At 45.0% G+C, this 19,548-nt stretch overlaps 1 protein-coding gene across 1 annotated transcript; it reads left to right on the forward strand.

The window, feature by feature from the left end:
* The first annotated feature begins 1,007 nt into the window (after positions 1-1,007).
* Positions 1,008-19,548, forward strand: LOC117676150 (dual specificity protein phosphatase 13B-like). Its single transcript, XM_034435417.3, has 5 exons — positions 1,008-1,187; positions 5,406-5,650; positions 11,366-11,572; positions 14,756-14,976; positions 18,567-19,548. Exons 3-5 carry the CDS (start codon positions 11,412-11,414, stop codon positions 18,788-18,790), a joined length of 606 nt encoding a protein of 201 aa, XP_034291308.2. The 5' UTR covers positions 1,008-1,187; positions 5,406-5,650; positions 11,366-11,411; the 3' UTR covers positions 18,791-19,548.

A 19,548-nucleotide genomic window follows, 5' to 3' on the forward strand; every position in this document is an offset into this window, starting at 1 on the left:
GGAAGCGGAATTGAGAAAGGATGAGGTCTTCCTAAATTTGCATTTGGTCTTGGAGCAAGGTCATAGGCTGAGGCTTGTGGTCACTCCCCAGGCATCCCACATCGTCCTAAAAGTCTTTAGCCCAGAGAGATGGGATAAGAACCTGGCAGAGTTAACAGGTAAATTATAAAATATAGAGTACACCAGGGGTGTCAAACTGAAGGCCCGGGGGACGGATCTGGCCTGCTTACATATGGCCCATGGAGTTGCCCTAGAAACAACGAAGTTCTGGTCCATGGTGCCTCTGCCAGCAAAAATGGAGCTCGAGAGGGCTGCGCATGGCCCTCCTGAGCTCCGTTTTCAGCTGCAACAGCCTCCTGCAATCCTCTGCCAACGAAAATGGAGCGGCCCACCCAAGTTCTATTTTTGCTGGCAGAGCGCTCAGACCACCACATGCACCCTTAACAAGTGATGTCGAGCTGGCCATGCCTACCCTGGCCACTCCCCTCCCCCCCCAAGGTCAAACACAAACCTGAAGCGACCCTCAATGAAATCAAGTTTGACACTCCTGGTGTACCCTGATTTAAAAACGGGCAGGAATGGGAATGGGAAACTCAAGTCCCTCTCTTCTTAACCATGGTCTGCTTCTGCTCAGTCTCTCCTTTTCTACCCCATTCCAGAGTTGGAAGGTGGTGGTAGAAATTTAAAGAGAAGGAGACCCACCCCTCTAAACCTTAACAAAAGCTTCCCCATTATCTGAATGCTTATTTTACTAGGCAGAGGATCGGAGCTGTCAATCAGGAAGCACCTTAGCTGAACTGTTATAAGAACTGTAATCAATGCATTGATTTTCCTGCCGGTCTGATTAAATTGGGGGCAATTTTCTCCTCGATTAAAACTAATTGCATCAAAATTGGGCGTAATATAAAATGGTAAACCAATCTTCAAGCCATTTTGAAGATTAGCTATTTACTCAGTTTTTCTCTTGCCTGTATAGGTTTGTGCTACATGGTTTCTGTAGTTTTTTCTGCTGCCATGTTCTCTGCCTACCACACCCAGCTCTGCAATGACCTCAGAAGCAAACATAGTTTCCATGCGGTTCAAAGTCTGACTCATTTGAAAACTCCGAAAAAAAATGGGTGGAGACGACTCAGAAGGCAGCATTTGACACAGAGCGCAACAACGGGAAGCAAAAGTCCTGGAAAACAGTGAGTCAAAAGCCACAAAAGCCACATGGGAGTCACTTAGATAATATTTGCCATGGTGCCTTCGCATTCAAGCACACACAGGTTGTTAGGGCTTGAACAAGCAGCAGGAAATATGAAGTCTCCAAGGAGAAATAAAATGTGCCAATTCCAAGAGATCCCACAGAGAGTGTATAGAGATGGTATTTGGGTTGACACATCGGGGATGCAACAAATAAACCTACCAGAGGTGGGTTTCAGCAGGTTCTGACCAGTTCTGGAGAACCGGTAGTGGAAATTTTGAGTAGTTCGGAGAACCGGTAAATACCACCTCTGACTGGCCCCGCCCCCATCTATTCTCTGCCTCCCAAGTCCCAACTGATCGGGAGGAAACGGGGATTTTGCAGTAACCTTCCCCTGGAGTGGGGTGGGAATGGAGATTTTACAGTATCTTTCCCCTGGAGTGGGGAGGGAATGGGGATTTTGCAGTAACCTTCCCCTGGAGTGGGGTGGGAATGGAGATTTTACATTATCTTTCCCCTGGAGTGGGGAGGGAATGGGGATTTTGCAGTAACCTTCCCCTGGAGTGGGGTGGGAATGGAGATTTTACAGTATCTTTCCCCTGGAGTGGGGAGGGAATGAGGATTTTGCAGTAACCTTCCCCTGGAGCGGGGAGGGAATGGAGATTTTACAGTATCCTTCCCCTGCCACGCCCACCAAGCCATGCCATGCCATGCCCACCAAGCCACACTCACAGAACCGGTAGTAAAAAAATTTGAAACCCACCACTGAAACCTACCCTTCATTCCATTTAGTCTATGTCAGGGGTATCAAACTCAAGGAGCTGGAGCCGGCCCACGGGGTACTTAGATCTGGCCTGCAGGGCCACCCTGGACACAGCAAAGGACTGGGTGCTGTTTTCGCTGGCAGAGGGTTGCAGGAGGCCGTCGCAGCTGAAAACGGAGCTCAGGAGCCTGTTTTCTCTGGCAGAGCATTCAGGCCATCACAGGTGCCCCCAACACAAGTGATGTCAAGCTGGCCACGCCTTCCCCATGCCCCCACGTCCCCCCCGAGGTCAAACACAACCCTGATGTGGCCCTCAATGAAATCGAGTTTGGCATCCCTGGTCTATGTGTTCAGTCAATGGGTAATTATCATAGAAATATTATCCAAAGGCTGCAAAAATCCAGATCATCATGAGATGCTAATCTTTTGCCACAACCTAGCAATCATCTGGGTTTTCCCAATTCCGATCCGGTCACATTTCAAATATGTTTCAGTTAAATTTGTGAGTTCCCAATGGGAACCAGAGCAAACACATTAAAAGCTTTCCTGTCGAAGGTTAAACATCTTATCTGGCCATTCTCCTGATCTGTAATATGAATGTCAGGTGTGCTTCCTTCAAAGTCCAGGAAAGAATGACCCAAACTCCATGTTTTATAGAGAAAGGTACTTTTACTAGAAATGAAGTGAACGCAACCACGGCTAAGCTGAAATTAAAGTAATAGGCGCGAAAAGTGCATATAGAAAGCATCCCCTCCCACTGTCCATCGTAAATCATCCAATCCAAAGATCTCCCAGGGTCAGGTGGAAGCACGTCTGGCAGCGTCATCAATCAGGAATGCCACGACGGTTGACCCGATAGCCACTTCAAGGATTCAGTTTCGTTTCTTCCGAAGCCACACCCCTCCTCCAGCATGCTTCCCCCCCAAGCTCCCTAGCTCTCCCCCCTCCCGGTTCCTATGGCAGCCAAAACAGCAAAAGCAGAGGCTGACACCCTATCCTATTTACTTATGGCAAACAGAGGCATTACAACCAGAGACTTAACTAAAGTCAGCTGTTTGGATTATAGAACAGAATGTAGAACATCATCAGAGTTGGAAGGGACCTTTGAGGTCTTCTAGTCCAACCCCCTACTTAGGCAGGAGTCCCTACACAATTACAGAAAAATGGCTGTCTAATTTCTTCTTAGAAGCCTCCAGTGATGAAGCACCCACAACTTCTGAAGGCAAGCCATTCCACCGGTTAATTGTTCTCACTGTTAGGGAATTTCTCCTTAGTTCTAGGTTGCTTCTCTCCTTGGTTAGTTTCCATCCACTGCTTCTTGTCTTGCATTCTGGTGCTTTGGAAAAGAAGTCAACTATTTTCCAAATAACCTGGAAAATAACTTGGAGCAGAGGAAAGTATTATTTCCTCAGGTTTTGTGTGTTGTTCCAGAGCAACACCTAGTGTTCAAAGTGGGCAGCCTACAATGCTTGATGTCAAGTTTCGAAGTGCACTTTTGCAGATGCAACCATTATTGCTTCTCAGCTTGCTAACGAACCAGGGGAGAGGGAAGGGGGCGATGGAATGTAGGCTCCAGACATCAAGAAGACAGCCGTGAGAGCCAAGGACACTCCGGCAGGTGTTTGCCAAAGCCAAAGCCTTTTTCTCATAGCAATACAATGAAACTCAATTGGACAATGTGACCTGTTCTAACGGGGGGGGGGGAAGGAAGAATCCATACTTCAATTATGTGGGTTTGCGCGGGAATTAGCTAGATCTGGTTTTGCCCTCTTCTGTGCCGAAATGATGTATTCAGTAAAGTTTTGCATTAAGAGATTGGATCGTCTCGGCCGTGCTTGCTTTGGTCAGTCAGAATGTTGACAGCTTGTTTACCCACCTGTCCTGCAGACAAAGAAAACTTGATCTTTTGTCACATTGCAACCCGATGAAGTAATTGATAGAGAGCAAATCTGGCCTTCTTATGCTCTAGAACACTTTGAATTATAGCTGCTTGAGAAAACCAGCAAAAGTTGGACCCCCACTCCTTGCCACAGACGTCTCCCTTCTGCCTGCAAAGTGGAGAAATCTGATTTTTCCAGTACTATCAGCTACAACGATGTGTAACCCAAAGGAAGCTGTGATTTCCAATGCAGTTTCCCCCAAGAATGGTTGTATTCATTGGCAAATCCTCGTGGGAGGTGGGGGGCGGGGGGGGGCTGAGCAGATGCTCAGGCCAGGACTCATCTGGAACAGCTGTCTCTTTTCAGGACAAAACCTCTAAAGCAGTGGTGAAATCTAAAATTTGTTACTACCGGTTCTGTGGGTGTGGCTTGTGGGGGGGAATGTGACTGGGTGGGCATGGCCAATATTTTTTTTTTTACTTTTAAAACCATTTTTTCTACAACCTCTTCAGTAAAGAGGTTGTAAAAAATGATTTCAAAAGGCTCTGACGATCCCAGCTGAGTTGCCTGATCGGCAGAGGCTAAGCCTCTGCCGATCAGGCAACTCAGCTGGGATCGTCAGAGGCATTTAAAAGAAAAAAAAGGGTTTTTTTCTTTTAAATGCCTCTGACGATCCAAGCTGAGTTTTTTAAAAAGCCTCTGCTGATCAGGCAACTCAGCTTGGATCGTCAGAGGCATTTTTTTAAAAAAGGTTTTTTTTTCTTTTAAAAGCCTTTGACGATCCCAGCTGAGCTGTGTGATCATCAGAGGCTTTTTTTTTTTACTTTTAAAAGCATTTTTTCGGCCGAAGAGGTTGTAGAAAAAATGCTTTTAAAAGTAAAAAAAAAAAAGCCTCTGATGATTGTCCGGCTCAGCTGGGCATGGGGGGAGGGGTACCAGGGATTTTTGCTACCGGTTCTCCGAACCACCCACCTCCATCGCTACCGGATTGGGTGATCGAGTCCGAACCGGAAGCATTTCACTCCTGCTCTAAAGCAGTGTTTTTCAACCTTGGCAATTGAACAGATATGAATTTCAAGTCTCAGAATTCCCCAGCCGGCATGCTGGGAGTTGAAATCCACAAATTTCAAGTTGCCAAGTTCGAAAACACAGCTCTAAAGCATATAGCCACAGGACGTCCATAATTAACACTCCCTATCTAATTTTAATAGATTCTGCATTTCTAATAGTAGCAAAACGTAAATAATTTGGCAAGAGCCGGATTTAAATTTTATGCAGTCCCAGGATACAAATTTAGAATAGCCCTTTTACTACTGTGTTTCCCCGAAAATAAGACCGGGTCTTATATTCATTTTTGCTCCAAAAGACGCATTAGGGATTATTTTTTGGTTGGGTCTTATTTTTGAGGAAACAGGAGATTGCAAGGAAAATATATTGTAAGGTTAGCCTATCCCACTGAAAGTATAAATCCTCTCTAAATTGTCAGTCCTTTCCCAGGTTCTATTTTTTAAGAATCTTGAGCTACTTCTGCAATCTTTTGTAAAGTGATTTTCTCATATTTCTACTCTGATTACAGGATGCAGGGGCCAAGAAGCAGGCTGGAAGCCAGGCACAAGTCAAAAGTATCAGAAACTTAATCTACAAACACACCATGTAGAAACGGTGTTTATCCAGTACCAGCAGAGGGTTGGCTATTGGTGACTAAAAAAAGAAACCAGCCAGAAGGATTAAGCAATAAGCTTTATTACTGGTGGATGAAAGAGGCAAGAGCCTGCAAGGATTTTGCAGAAGATAACAAGCGAAATAACCAACTGCAACCAGGTACCAATCTTTCTGTTTGTAATTAACAGATTTAATTAACAGATTAACAGAGTTGGAAGGAACCTTGTAGGTCATCTGGTCCAAGCAGGAGACCCTACACCATTTCTGACAGATGGCAGTCCAGTCTCTTCTTGAAAGCTTCCAGTGATGAAGCTTTCACAACTTCCGAAGGCAACTTTTGTTCCATGAGTTGATTGTTCTCACTATCGGAAAATTTCTCCTTATTTCCAGGTTGAATCTCTCCTTGATCAGTTTCCATCCATTATTCCTTGTCTGGCCATCAGGTGCTTTGGAAAATAGCTTGATCCCTTCCTCTCTGCAGCAGCCCCTCAAATATTGCAACACTGCTATCATATCTCCCCTAATAATAAGTGTAATTTGAAGAATGAACATCTCTTCTTAAGTAGCTTATGACCGTTTTTCAGCATCCTCGTGATCAAAATTCAGACACTTGGAAACTGGTTCCTATTTATGACGGTTGGAGTGTCCCAGGATCATGGGATCCCCTTTTGCGATCTTCAGACGAGCAAAGTCAAAGGGTTAGCCAGATTCACTTAACAACCCTGTTACTAACTTAACCCCTGCAGTGATTCGCTTAAGAACCGTGGCAAGAATGGTGGTAAAATGGGACAAAAACTCCCATAACAACTATCTTGCTTAGCAACAGAAATGTTGAGAGCTCAATTGTGGTCGTAATTCAAGGACTACCTTAAGGTCTCATGGCTAAAAAGAAATCTTTGGAGCTGCCTAAGGAACCCAGATACCTGCTCAGGGCACCCAGGTCTGTCTGAAAGGAAGCTTACAAATCCTAATGTTTTCCCCCAAAACCTGGTTTTTGGTGAGCTTGAAGGAATTCATGCAGGGAGAAAATTCAGTTGCATGAATCAAATCCAGAGACTCCCAAGCTCCAATGTTATTTTAAACGGTAAAACCTCCTTAGGAGAGACAAGGACATCCAATTCATGATGTGATTTTGCCCTCGGTATCATCTAATATTAGACTGGGGATAAAAATATAGATGTCTTCCTTTATGTCAGAAGACATAGAAGACACAGATGTATTTAAAGCAGGGATAATGGCCTCTGGCAAAACTAGCTGTTTGCCACTGCAGAGATTTATCTCAGATAGACTGAAGGCTTCCAGACATATCTTCTGTTCTGTGAAGATATTTTATATTAAGTGACTTTTCCAATTTTCTATAAAAAAAAATAAGAAGAAGGGAAGAGAAGACATTACTGAGTTCCAAGCGGTCAGTGCAATGCTTCTTAAGCTAAAAATGTCCTGGGAAGCAGTTTTTATCTGCGCCATCTCAGCTATTGCTCCTTATGTACTACTCAGAGGAAGCATCCCTGAACATTGCCTGAAGTCCAGGGGTGGGATTCAGCCAGTTCGGACTGATTCAGATGAACCGGATGCTAATTTTACATCTGGTTCGCCAAACTGGTAGTTGCAAGGACTGGCTGGACCTTCTCACCCCACCCGACCACTTCCAGGAGTCTCCACGCGGCCTGTTTTGGATGCCAGGTAAGTGCAGCGCCCACGCAGAGGCTCTGGGAGGGCAAAAATACAGGCCTCTCGGAAGTTCCGGAAGTCTGCAAATGGGCCCATTTCCGGCCTCCTGAGGGCCTTCGGAGCCCGAGGGAGGCTGTTTTCACCCTCCCGGACATTCGAAGAAAGCCTCCGGAGCCTGGGGAGGGCAAAAAACGGGCCTCCTGCAAGTTCTGGAAATCCAAAAATGGGCCCGTTTCTGGCATTCAGAGGAACTCCGGAGCCTGGGGTAGGCCACGCCCACCCAGCAACCAGGCAGAGAACTGGTTGCTAATTTTTTTTAATCCCACCCCTGTTGAAGTCAGTAATGGGTTGGATGAAGGCAAACCTGGTTTAGCTGAACAGACAGAAGCACTGTAATTTAACACCAGCTATCTGCAATTAAAGTAAGATCGAATCTCGCCAGGCTCAAGGTTGACTCAGCCTTCCATCCTTTCTAAGGTAGGTAAATTGAGGACCCAGTTTGTGGGGGCAATAAGCTGACTTTGTATAAATATACAAAAGTATGAAGGCTATTGCTTAACGCATTGTAAGCCGCCCTGAGTCTCCAGAGAAGGGCGGCATATAAATCAAATTAAAAACAAAAAACAAAAAACCTGAAATCTTAGCCAACTAGTGAAACTGGATCTGGGGAACTGAAAGAGCAGGCCTGCAACTTGGATATATGTTCCTTCAATCTCACCTGGATTCCCTGGATCACCAGGTCATGTAGAGGTTGCAGGAAGAAACAATTTCACACAGTTGCACCAGTGTAGCAGTTGCATCACTTCCTGAGCTGGTTGCATCTGAGAACGGTCATCCATGACTCAGTTACGTCCTTTCTTGGTTATTGCAATAGGCTCCACAGGGGGCTACATCATGCTTCTCAGCAAGCAAGGGGGTAAGCAATGTTGTGCACCCATGTTTGTTTGTTTGTTTGTTTGTTTGTTAAATTTATTTGTGTCCCATCTCACCACAAGGTGACCCTGGGTTACAAGGTTAAAAGCTGTAAAACTATGTTTGTGTGTATGAATGTGTCTGTGTGTGCGCACACACACATACCTGCATATTGCTATATATCAAATAGCAGCAAAATTATAAAATATGCCAAAAAGATGGGAAAGGGGGGAGCAACCTGTGTGGGGAATGAGGTGGGATCAGTAGTGGGTTTCTCACGGTTTGGCCCGGTTGGCTGAGTCGGTAGCGGTGACGATATGACGTCACCGAACCGGCTCTCTTTGTTTGGGACCTCGGCCCCCTGTCCCCCCGCCCCCCCCGCCTGCATTATTCTTACCTTTTATTTGGCCCCACCCCCAATCTATTGCTGCCTCCCGAGTCCCAGCTAATCGGTTAGAAGGAAAAAACCTGTTTATACTCTTGCTGCAGGGCTTAAAAGGCAGTGTGGTGGTAGACCGGTGCCTCCAAAAACAAATGAGTAGACTGGTGCCTCCAAAAATAAATGGGTAGACCGATGCCTCCAAAAACAAATGAGTAGACCAGTGCCTCTAAAAATAAATGGGTAGACTGGTGCCTCCAAAAATAAATGGGTAGACTGGTACAGCTCTGCAAGTAGTTAAAAGCCTGGTAGACCAGTACCTCTCCTAAAGAATTTTCACATGATCATCAAGCCACGCCCACAAAATAAGCCATGCCCACAGAACCGGTAGTAAAAAAATTTAGAACCCACCCCTGGGTGGGATCTGCTATTCGTCCATCAACCACTTCCAGTGTGTTGGAAGAAATATCCATCTGGTTCAGTTCCAAACTGGGAAAAAGACACTGGAAACAAGGAGGCTAATTGGAAAGATGGTTTAATGATGAAGCAGAACCACATGGGTTTGTGGTTCTGGACAGCTGACCACATGGAGTTGAAGTGGGGGTGGGGGTTTATACCTACACTTGAGCTTTGCACTTGAGAGCTTCCTGTTCCTGTTCAAGAGCATGTATTCTATTGGCTGTTGTCAGACTCCATGTAGGGTCCCTGTAGGGGTTATGTAGAGGTCATCGCTGGCTCTATAGGTAAAGTACAAATCCTAGGTGTTTGTCTGAGCTAAGTTTGGTTGAAGTTTCTGAGGGTGATGCAATGAGTGAAATACCCTTAGAAGATTGTGCAATGTAGTGAATTCTGTGTCTTCTTCTAAATGATAGTGGGTTAATCCTATTATGTCCTGAAGGATCAGGTCCTGTTCTTAATCCCATCACCCTGGACCTGAAGGTCTTTTGTTTTGTAGATAGGCTGGCCCAGTCTTTCTTAATGGGCACAAAATATCCGCTGGGGGCAGAGAGACTGAGAGTCCTTTCTCTCTTTTTAAGAGCATGTTTCTCCATTTCTTATATAGGGAAATATAATATTCTGCCTTTTTAATATTTCTCAAAATATTTCATTCTTCTAGGAGAGGGGTAGGTGCTAACTTTCTTCAAGCGTATTTATTTATTTATTTTATTTTATTTATTAAATTTTTATAACACCCCCTCTCCCGAAGGACTCGGGGCGGTGAACAGCCAGAATTAAAAACACACAATACAAATATTAAAATACATTAAAACGAAATTAAATTATCTTATGTATGTATGTAGAAACAGGAGGACAAAATCATAAGCCAAAGAATTTTAAAACAAGAGATTTGAGGAAAGAAAAAAAAGGTGTGTGTGTGTGTCTAACTAAAAGTAGTTTATGTCAACACAGCTCACTCTCCATATCTTTCTGCCTTTGCAAACAGTCCTGCTTCCACCATATCCATAAACAGCTACCTGCACTGTTGAGCTGTGGTGGCGCAGTGGTTGAGTGCAGTATTGCAGGCTATTTCTGCTGCCTGCCGGTTGCCTGCAATTTGGCATTCAAATCTCCCCAGGCTCAAGGTTGATTCAGCCTTCCATCCTTCCCAGGTGGGTAAAATGAGGACCCAGATTGTTGGGGGCAATAGGCTGACTCTGTAAACTGCTTAGAGAGGGCTGTAAAGCACTGCGAAGTGATATATAAGTCTAAGTGCTATTGCTATTGCACTGTTTTTGTGTCCTATAAGCTTCTCATCTCTCTGTCTTTGAAAATCTCATCAATTCAGTCCAATCACAATTGTCTTGGTCTTTCTCCATTTATCTTTTTCTTCATATTTTCTGGTTTGATCCAGTGGTGGGTTCCTCCCGGTTCTGTCCGGTTCTTTAGAATTGGTAGTAAAACTGGCGGGAGGCTCCGCCCACCTGCCCCGACATCATCATGGGTGATCTGCGCATGCGCAGAAGCGCACATGCACACACGCAATCCCATTGTGAACTGGGAGAACCACTCCTGGTTTGATCCTTATTCATTCTCTCTCAAATCTCCTTGAAGTCTTTCTATCCTGGTCACTCACTTTGTATTCAGTCTCCAATCATTCATCAACCCTTTATTCTCAGCTATCTTGTTCTGCTTCATGTTTCCATGCTGAACTGGAAGAAGGAGACACTTTTTCCTCAATGGCCAACAAAGAAGCCATGGAGGAGGAGAAAAGAGCAATTTAGAACACTGTTGTTGTTGTTAGTTGTTGTTAGTCGCGAAGTTGTGTCCAACCCATCGTGACCCCATGGACAACGTTCCTCCAGGCTTTCCTGTCCTCTACCATCCCCTGGAGTCCATTTAAGATCACGCCTACTGCTTCAGTAACTCTATCCAGCCGCCTCATTCTCTGTCATCCATTTCTTCTTTTACCCTTGGTCTTTCCCAGCATTAGGCTCTTCTCCAGTGAGTCCTTCCTTCTCATTAGGTGGCCAAAGTATTTGAGTTTCATCTTCAGGAACTGGCCTTCTAAAGAGCAGTCAGGGTTGATCTCCTCTAGGACTGACCGGTTTGATCACCTTGCCGTCCAAGGGACTCGTAGGAGTCTTCTCCAGCACCAGAGTTCGATTCTTTGGTGCTCCACCTTCCTTATGGTCCAACTTTCATAGCCATACATTGCAACTGGGAAAACCCTGACTATCCGTTTCATGGATCACTGCCTTGTCGTGGTGAAGGGGCTTGCACAGTGCAATGAAGCTATGAGCTATGCCATGCAGGACCACCCAAGATGGGCAGGTCATAGCAGAGAGCTCTGACAAAACATGATCCACTGGAGAAGGAAATGGCAACCCCACTCCAGTATCTTTGCCATGTTTAGAACACTAGTTATATGCAAAATATCATAATTAATGGAAAACCTAACTCTTTGTTTCCAGGAAGGTCAGCCGGGAATCATCGTTTGAACAGAAGTATAAAGCAGCCATGACCAATCTAAGCACTTGTTCTTCCCACAATCCCAGTCCAGAGAGGAAAAACCATTATGAAACCCCAGCATTGTCTGAACTGCAGAGACTGGTATGGGCCAGAGGAGGATCTGACAATCATGTGGACCAAGTGTGGCCAAACCTCTACCTTGGAGATGCGTAAGTAGGATGGTTGCTTAGAAGTGAACTGGACCAGAGAATTGCCAAGAGTCGGACATGACTGAATGGATGATGTCGTCACCATCAGCATGTTATTTTTCACCTTTTTAAAATTACCTTGGCCACTTGGACCTGTGTGGATTTCAACTCCCAAAATTCTGGGTGTCCAAGGTTGAGAGACACTGATGTAAGATGTAATGCAGAGATAGAATTTTTTTTTAAAAAAAAGAAGGAAGGAAGGAAGGAAGGAAGGAAGGAAGGAAAGAAAGAGAAAGAAAGAAAGAAAGAAGAAAGAAAGAAAGAAAGAAAGAAAGAAAGAAAGAAAGAAAGAAAGAAAGAAAGAAAGAAAGAAAGAAAGAAAGAGGACATGGTTAGTTGCTTGCAGGATTCCCAAATTCATTTTTTTCCAGCAAAATCTTGTTAGTCTTCAATTCCATGGAAAATAAATGAATGGCTGAGTCGCCATCTATGTGCAATGAAGCGGCATAGACCTGGCATGCGTGGAGCGTAAAGAACCACATATTGTAGGGAAATGTGTTAATATTTGATGGCCAAAAATCAGAGGACGCCTGGTAGTCAGTGGTGGGATTTAAGTAATTTAACAACTAGTTCTCTGCCCTAATGATTTCTTCCAACAACCAGTTTGCCAAACTGCTCAGAAAGTTAACAACCGGTTCTCCCAAAGTGGTGCGAACTGGCTGAATCCCACCACTGCTGGTAGTACATTTTTTCACTAGCACATTTTAATAAATGCATAGAGGCAGGGGTGAAATCCAGCTGGTTCTATCCGGCCCGGGCGAACTGGTAGCGGTGGCTGCGGGAGGCTCCGCCCACCTGCACAGACATCATGACATCGCTTTTTTGCGACCTTTTAAGTCTCTGCGCATGCACAGAAGACTTTGCGCATGTGCAGACAATGGCGTGCACGAGCGGAGCAAGTGCACACGTGGTGCGCACACATTGGCAAACCGGTAGGGAAGGTAAGTAAATTTCACCCCTGCTTAGAGGTAAATTCTTGTGAGCTCCTGAAAGCTTCTCCATTTAATTATGTTTGTTAGTCTGAAAACACATTTCCAGGCTCCAGCATTCTGCATACCCTGATAATTGTTTTCATCATCCATACTGAAGGATCATTAGACAGACGTTCACTTGAGGATAATTAAAAATCAGAGCCGTCACGACTCTTGTCAAACCATTCCAATCAAACCGCTAGCGATGATGTCTAGAACATCTGGTCTGTGAACCAGCGATGGAGGAGAATTCCAGGCCCAGGGCCTGGTGAAGGGAACACTGTCAATCAACCCATATTTCGTGATCAAAGCTGAACATTTTTCACTTTGATCAAGAGAGTTGCCCGGGGCTTACAAACATCACAGCCTCTGAACAAGCTAGGAGAATTCCTGGAGGCCCTTGTCCCAGCATTAAGAGGAAGAAAAACAAATTCTGCTCATTTCTTTTTCGCTTCAATAGCTAACCAGGAAGGAGGCGACCAAATGGGAGGCAATTGATCTATTACTCCTGGACGGAGTGGGTTGCAAGTAGCTGAAATTCAGTTGATAGGAGCCTCTGTGGGCTTCAACGGTGACCAAGAAGTGATTTATTTATTTTATATTTACAGTATATATTAGACTTAAAAGCCACCTCCCTCACAAAGTGACTCTGGTGTCCAAATAATAGCAATAGCAATAGCACGTAGACTTATATACTGCTTCACAGCCCTCTCTAAGCGGTTTACAGAGTCAGCGTCTTGCCCCCAACAATCTGGGTCTTCATTTTACCAACTTCGGAAGGATGGAAGCAGAGGTGGGATTCACATAATTTACCTACCGGTTCGCCCAGCACCAAAAATGTGAGTGTGTGCATGCGCCTGGCCTTCTGCGCATGCGTGTTGTGGTCCACTAGCAGCCTGGCAGCGGAGTCGGACAGCGATGAGGCTGAGGAAGAACATGGGCCAGTCCTGGAGGCTGGGGAAGGCCTGAATGAGGGCTCTGCATCAGAGGCAGAGAGGGGGCCAGGGCCATCAGGGCGTGATGTGCGGACTCCGGAGCCTCCAGAGGTTGACAGTAGAGAGGCAGAGGAACAGGAGGAGCCTGTTCCTAGTGCACGTATAAGAAGAGCTGCCAGAAGGTAAGAGCAGCTAAAGCAAAGAGGACGACTTGGGAGTAGAGCCAAGAGATGATTGGCCCCTCCCATAAGGCTTAAAAGACCAGCAACGGCTCTTGGGCTCTTTGTCGGAAAACAACGTTGATAGTCTTGCTGCACTTATCTCTGGTCAATGTCTTCTGCTTTTGAACTTTTGCCAAGAGAAGCCTTTGGCAGTTTGCCTAATTATACCAAGGTTGGTGATTAGACTGAAGAATTTGTGTTATGGACAGTTTGTTTTAATTTAGTTTGGACTATGCTGAGAATTAGTTAATTCTCAGATGTTCTAATAAAGTCTGTTTGTTTTCGAACTGTTTGCATTTAATACTAACTACTTGGGCCTTGCTCACAACAATGGTCTTTGCTCATGCGTGTGCCTTCCGTGCATGCACCCAGCTTCAAAAACGTGCCTAAACAGGACAGTATAGAGCCGGATGGGTGGGTGGATAGGCCCACCCGCGATTTCTGCTACCGGTTCACCTGAACCGGTCCGAACCGGCTGAATACCACCTCTGAATGGAAGGCTGAGTCAACCTTGAGCCTGGTGAGATTCAAATTGCCAAATTGCAGGCAGGCAGGCAGGCAGCAGAAGTAATCTGCAGTACTGCATACTAACCACTGCACTACCGCGGCTCTCAGACATAAAAACCTGTATGAATCTCTGAATACAAGGTAAAGTAACATTTAACATTCAGAATAACTAAACCCGTGGCACCATGTTTTTCTGTGAGCCCCAAATGAGTCGGCAGAGCCAGGTCTTCAGATGTTTGCGAAAGGCCAAGAGAATGTGGGGGGAACCTCACCCCTGGCAGGGGGGGGAAGGGGAAGGGGAAGGAGACTGTTCCAAACGATGGAAGCAATTGATAGAGAAGGCTCTCTTCCTGAATCCTGCCAGTCAAAGTTCTTTAATTGATGGCTTCCGCAGCATACCCTCCCTGCCTGACCAGGTGGAGTGGGCCAATGTAATGGGGGCAAAGATAGCTCTCCAGTTTTTCTCTTTTTTTGATTGTCTTTTGACAAGCCTTGATTGTCTTTTGACAGATGGGCAGCAAGAAGTAAATCCATTCTTCAGAGCATTGGCATCACTCATATCCTTAATGCAGCCGACGGGCCCTACAACATCAACACTGGAGCACGTTATTACCGAGACCTGCCGATTCAGTACTACGGAGTGCAAGCTTTTGATGACAATTCGTTTGACATAAGCATCTTCTTCCACGAAGCTGCCGATTTCATACACAAGGCCTTAAATACTGCAGGAGGTAAGAGTAGATTTTTTAAAAAATATGAAGAATGGCATCCAAAAAAAAGGCTGTGCTTTCAGTGCTTATTTTGTTTCAGGAAAGCTTCTCTGGACAGTCTTCTGGCCCATAATTACCAATGGTTATAAACAGTGGTGGGATTCAGCCGGTTTGGGCCTGTTTGGGTGAACCGGTAGTTAAACTGCTGGCTAGCCCCGCCCCTTCCCGCCCACCCCTTCCAGGAATCCCCACGCACTCCATTTTGGCTCCCAGGTAAGTGCAGGGAAGCCTCCTAGGCCCGAAATGGGGTGTGGAGGAGGACAGCGTGGCCCCCTGCAGCCCGTTTTCACTTGCCAGGAGGCTTCAGGGAGGCCTCCTAGGGCTGTTTTTGCTCCCAGGAGGCTTCAGGGAGGCCTCCTAGGCCCAAAACGGGGCATGGAGGTGTGGCACACCCCCCCAGCCTGTTTTTGCTCCCAGGGGGTGCAGGGAGGCCTACTAGGCCCAAAACGGGGCATGGGAGTATGGCGCACCCCCCCAGCCTGTTTTTGCTCCCAGGGGATGCCTACTAAGCCCAAAACGGGGTGCGGAGGTGCGGGAGGTGTGGGGGGTGCGGCACATCACCCCCATGGCCCGTTTTTGCTCCCAGGGGGGTGCAGGAGGCCCAGTGATGCCTGTCACACCCCCTGGCCATGCCCACCATGGCCACACCCACCCAGCCGGTCATTAGGGCAGAGAACTGGTTGTTAAATTATTTAAATCCCACCACTGGTTATAAAGTGAAAGAAGATTTGTTTAATTCTTCATGCTTAGAGCTGGGATTTTTCTACACCACGTAAATAAGAAAAAGAAGTTGTCTTGGAAGCTTGGAAAAGCAACATGATCTAAAGTTGAGTTCAACTTCTCAGAACTTCATGGATACAACCATGCTAACTCTTGGGAGCAATGCAGAATTGGTTCAAAATGATTTTCCAAATCTTCCCAAGAGCCTCTTCAACAGTGCTTTGAATAGTTGTAGTAGTAATAATAAAAATAATAATTTTTAAATATTCAGTTGACTGAGTTTCATGCTTAATGAATAAAAGAGATAATAATAATAATAATAATAATAATAATAATAATAATAATAATAATAATAATAATACCAGCTGGTGATGCACGAATTGAAGAGAAACAACTAGAAAAAATAACAAAATATCGCAATCTGTAAGTTGAAGTTGAGCGATTGTGGAGGAAGAAATCAATGGTTGTACCTATAGTAACCGAGGCCTTTGAGCAATACCCAAAAGGCTGCTTAGATAGATGGAAATTTTGAACTTATTAGACCTGAATATCCTGACTTTGCAAAAAAAACACCACCCTACTCGGAACTGCTTATATACTCAGACGCTATCTTAACACCTTTTAGGTCCTTGGCTAGGACTTGAACTGTTAAGTTTTTACTAGTCACATATTGTGAATCGAATTGAAGATTAAATCTATCATCATCATCATCATCATTATCTCTTTTATTCATTAAACATGAAACTCAGTCAACTGAACATTCAAAAATGCATCACAAATACCATTGACTGGTGCTAATGGCTGATACGGGTTGCTGCCAGCGTCTTAGGTATCAACCAAGTACTTTCTTAAGATGTATGATGTTCCAAGTAGAGCAGTTTTTTGCAGTTCCACTGGTATTATTGCAGGAAGCTGCAATTTGTTGATGTACCTTATAAAATTCTTGGACATGGTACCAAGTGCCCCGATGACAGTGGGTATCACTGTTACATGTTTTTATTATCTTTATTCATTAAATATGAAATTCAGTCAACTGAATACGGAGAGGGCTCGCAACTTGGGCGTCCTCCTGGATTCACGGCTGTCTTTAGAAGAGCATTTGACGGCCGTGACCAGGAGGGTTTTCCATTAGGTTCGCCTGATTCGCCAGTTGCGTCCCTTTCTGGATCGGGACTCTTTACACACAGTCACTCATGCCCTCGTCACTTCCCGCCTGGACTATTGCAACGCTCTCTACATGGGGCTCCCCTTGAGGAGCACCCGGAGGCTCCAACTGGCGCAGAGTGCGGCCGCGCGGGTAGTTATGGGAGCGACATGGCGCTCCCACGTAACACCTCTCCTGCGTGAGCTGCACTGGCTCCCGGTGGTCTTCCGGGTGCGCTTCAAGGTTTTGGTTACCACCTTTAGAGCGCTCCATGGCTTAGGACCTGGCTATTTACGGGACTGCCTACTACCACAATCAACCTCCCACCGGCCGGTACGCTCTCATAGAGAGGGGCTCCTCCGGGTGCTGTCGGCCAAACAGTGTTGACTGTCGGCCCCCAGGGGGAGGGCCTTCTCTGTGGGGGCACCTACTATCTGGAATGAGCTCCCCCCGGAGATATGTAGGATCCCGGACCTGCGCACTTTCCGCCGCACTCTAAAGACTTTTCTATTTCAGCAAGCCAGCCTGGCCTGATCTTTCCCCACTTTTAATTTTTAATTTTTAAATTTAAATTGAAATTTTAAATCTGTTCTAAATTTTTGGGATGTTTTAAATTGTCTTGGGCTCAAATATTTAATTTGGTTTTAATTTTGCTCTTAACTTTTGTATCTATGTGTTTTATTTTGTGCCTGTTCACTGCCCTGAGTCCTTCGGGAGTAGGGCGGTATACAAATTTGATCAAATAAATAAATAAATAAAAATAAATAAACTGAACATTCAAAAATGCATCACAAATACCATTGACTGGTGCTAATGGTTGATACGGGTTGCTACCAGCATCGTAGGTATCAACCAAATACCTTCTTAAGGTACTTGGTTGGAGGTTCTTAAGGTACTTGGTTGGTTTGTTAAGGATATTATTATTATTATTATTATTATTATTATTATTATTATTATTTAATCTTTAGTGAGATTCACAGCCTTTGAGGCTGGTTAATAGCTCAGCAGCTCAAGTCCTAACCAAGGACCTAGGAACTGTTAAGGTATCGTCAGAGCATGTAAGCTGTTCTGAGTAAAGTGGTTTTTTGTAGAGTCAAAATGTTCAAGTCCGGCAAATTTAGAATTTCTAAATAGCGGGGTAGCCCTTTGGGTATTGCTCCGAGGGCTCCAATTACAATCGGGACAACACACAATTTCTTTTTCCACAGTCGCTCAACTTCAATTTGCAAGTCCCGGTACTTTGTGATTTTTCTTGCTGCTTATCTTCAATCCGTGCATCACCAGGTATTGCAATGTCAATGAACCATACATTATTATTATTATTATTATTATTATTATTATTATTATTATTATTATTATCATCATCATCATCATCATCATCATCATCATCATCATTGGAGCACTTGGCACCATGTCCAAGAATTTTACAAAACACATCAAGCTTCCTGCAATAACACCAGTGGAACTGCAAAAAACTGCGCTATTCAGAACATCGTACATCTTAAGAAGAAGAAAATGCCCTGTTTTTGCTCCCAGGTGTGTGCAGGAGGCCGAGTGCTGCCTGTCACACTCCGTGGCCACACCCAACATGGCCACGCCCACCCAGCCAGTCATTAGGGCAGAGAACCGGTTGCTAAATTATATGAATCCCACCACTGCTGAAGTTGCTTTTGTTATGTTTTTCCAGGCAAGGTCTTTGTCCATTGTGCTATGGGGCTAAGCCGTTCGGCCACGTTAGTGTTGGCGTACTTGATGATCCACGAAAACCTGACACTTGTGGAAGCCTTGAAATCAGTGGACTCTCACAGAGGCATCTGTCCAAACACCGGATTCCTCAGCCAGCTCCGAGCCTTGGACATCAAATTAAACGATGAAAAGAAGAGAGATAACACTATGGCAAAAGGGGACTGAATAACTCTGCAAATATAGGAATTCTGCAGCATCTATGCTTTCATTTGGAACGATTCAATCAGCAAAACCTTCTACTGAGACTGGGAGGGAAGAAATGCTTCCTTTTAATGTAGTAAAACACATGGAGCAGAGTAAAAATGGGAATAATATTAAATATAAAGAAGACCAAACTCATGACAATAAGCAAAACAACCAGCCTTAGAATTAACAAGATACTGAAGTGATGGATAGTGTAGAAAGTTAGCACCTGCCCCTCTCCTAGAAGAACGAAATATTCTAGGAAATATTAAAAAGGCAGAATATTATATTTCCCTGGATGAGAAAAGGAGAAACGTGTTTTTAAAGACAAAGAGCAGCTCTCTGCAGCTCCCTGCCCCCAGCAGATATTTGGTTCACATTAAGACTGGGCCAGCCTATCTACAAGACAAAAGTCCTCCAGCTCCAGGGTGATGGGATTAAGACATGACCCCTCAGGACATAATAGGATTAGCCCTCTACCCATCTAACAGCAGGGCTCACTGCATTGCAAAATCACCTGGGGACATTACATCAGCCCAAGGTTCCACCAAAGTTGATTCAGACAAATTTGACTCCATATGGGAGTCTGACAGCAACCAATAGAATACATGCTCTTGCCACAGGAACAGGAAGCTCAAGGGCAAGGCCCAAGAGAGGGTTTAAATAACCCTCACTCTCCACTCCATGTGTTCAGCTGCCCAGGACTTCAAATCCATCAATAAACCATCTTTCCAATCAGC

This window comes from Pantherophis guttatus, chromosome 6 (assembly GCF_059756535.1).
Source record: "Pantherophis guttatus breed Tessera chromosome 6, ASM5975653v1, whole genome shotgun sequence".
Classification (NCBI taxonomy): domain Eukaryota; kingdom Metazoa; phylum Chordata; class Lepidosauria; order Squamata; family Colubridae; genus Pantherophis; species Pantherophis guttatus.

Coding starts and splice junctions, on each gene's coding strand:
- LOC117676150 (XM_034435417.3), top strand. CDS start 11,412: ATGACCAATCTAAGCACTTGTTCTTCCCACAATCCCAGTCCAGAGAGG. Junction 11,573..14,755: donor AACCTCTACCTTGGAGATGC/GTAAGTAGGATG, acceptor GTCTTTTGACAG/ATGGGCAGCAAGAAGTAAAT. Junction 14,977..18,566: donor GGCCTTAAATACTGCAGGAG/GTAAGAGTAGAT, acceptor ATGTTTTTCCAG/GCAAGGTCTTTGTCCATTGT.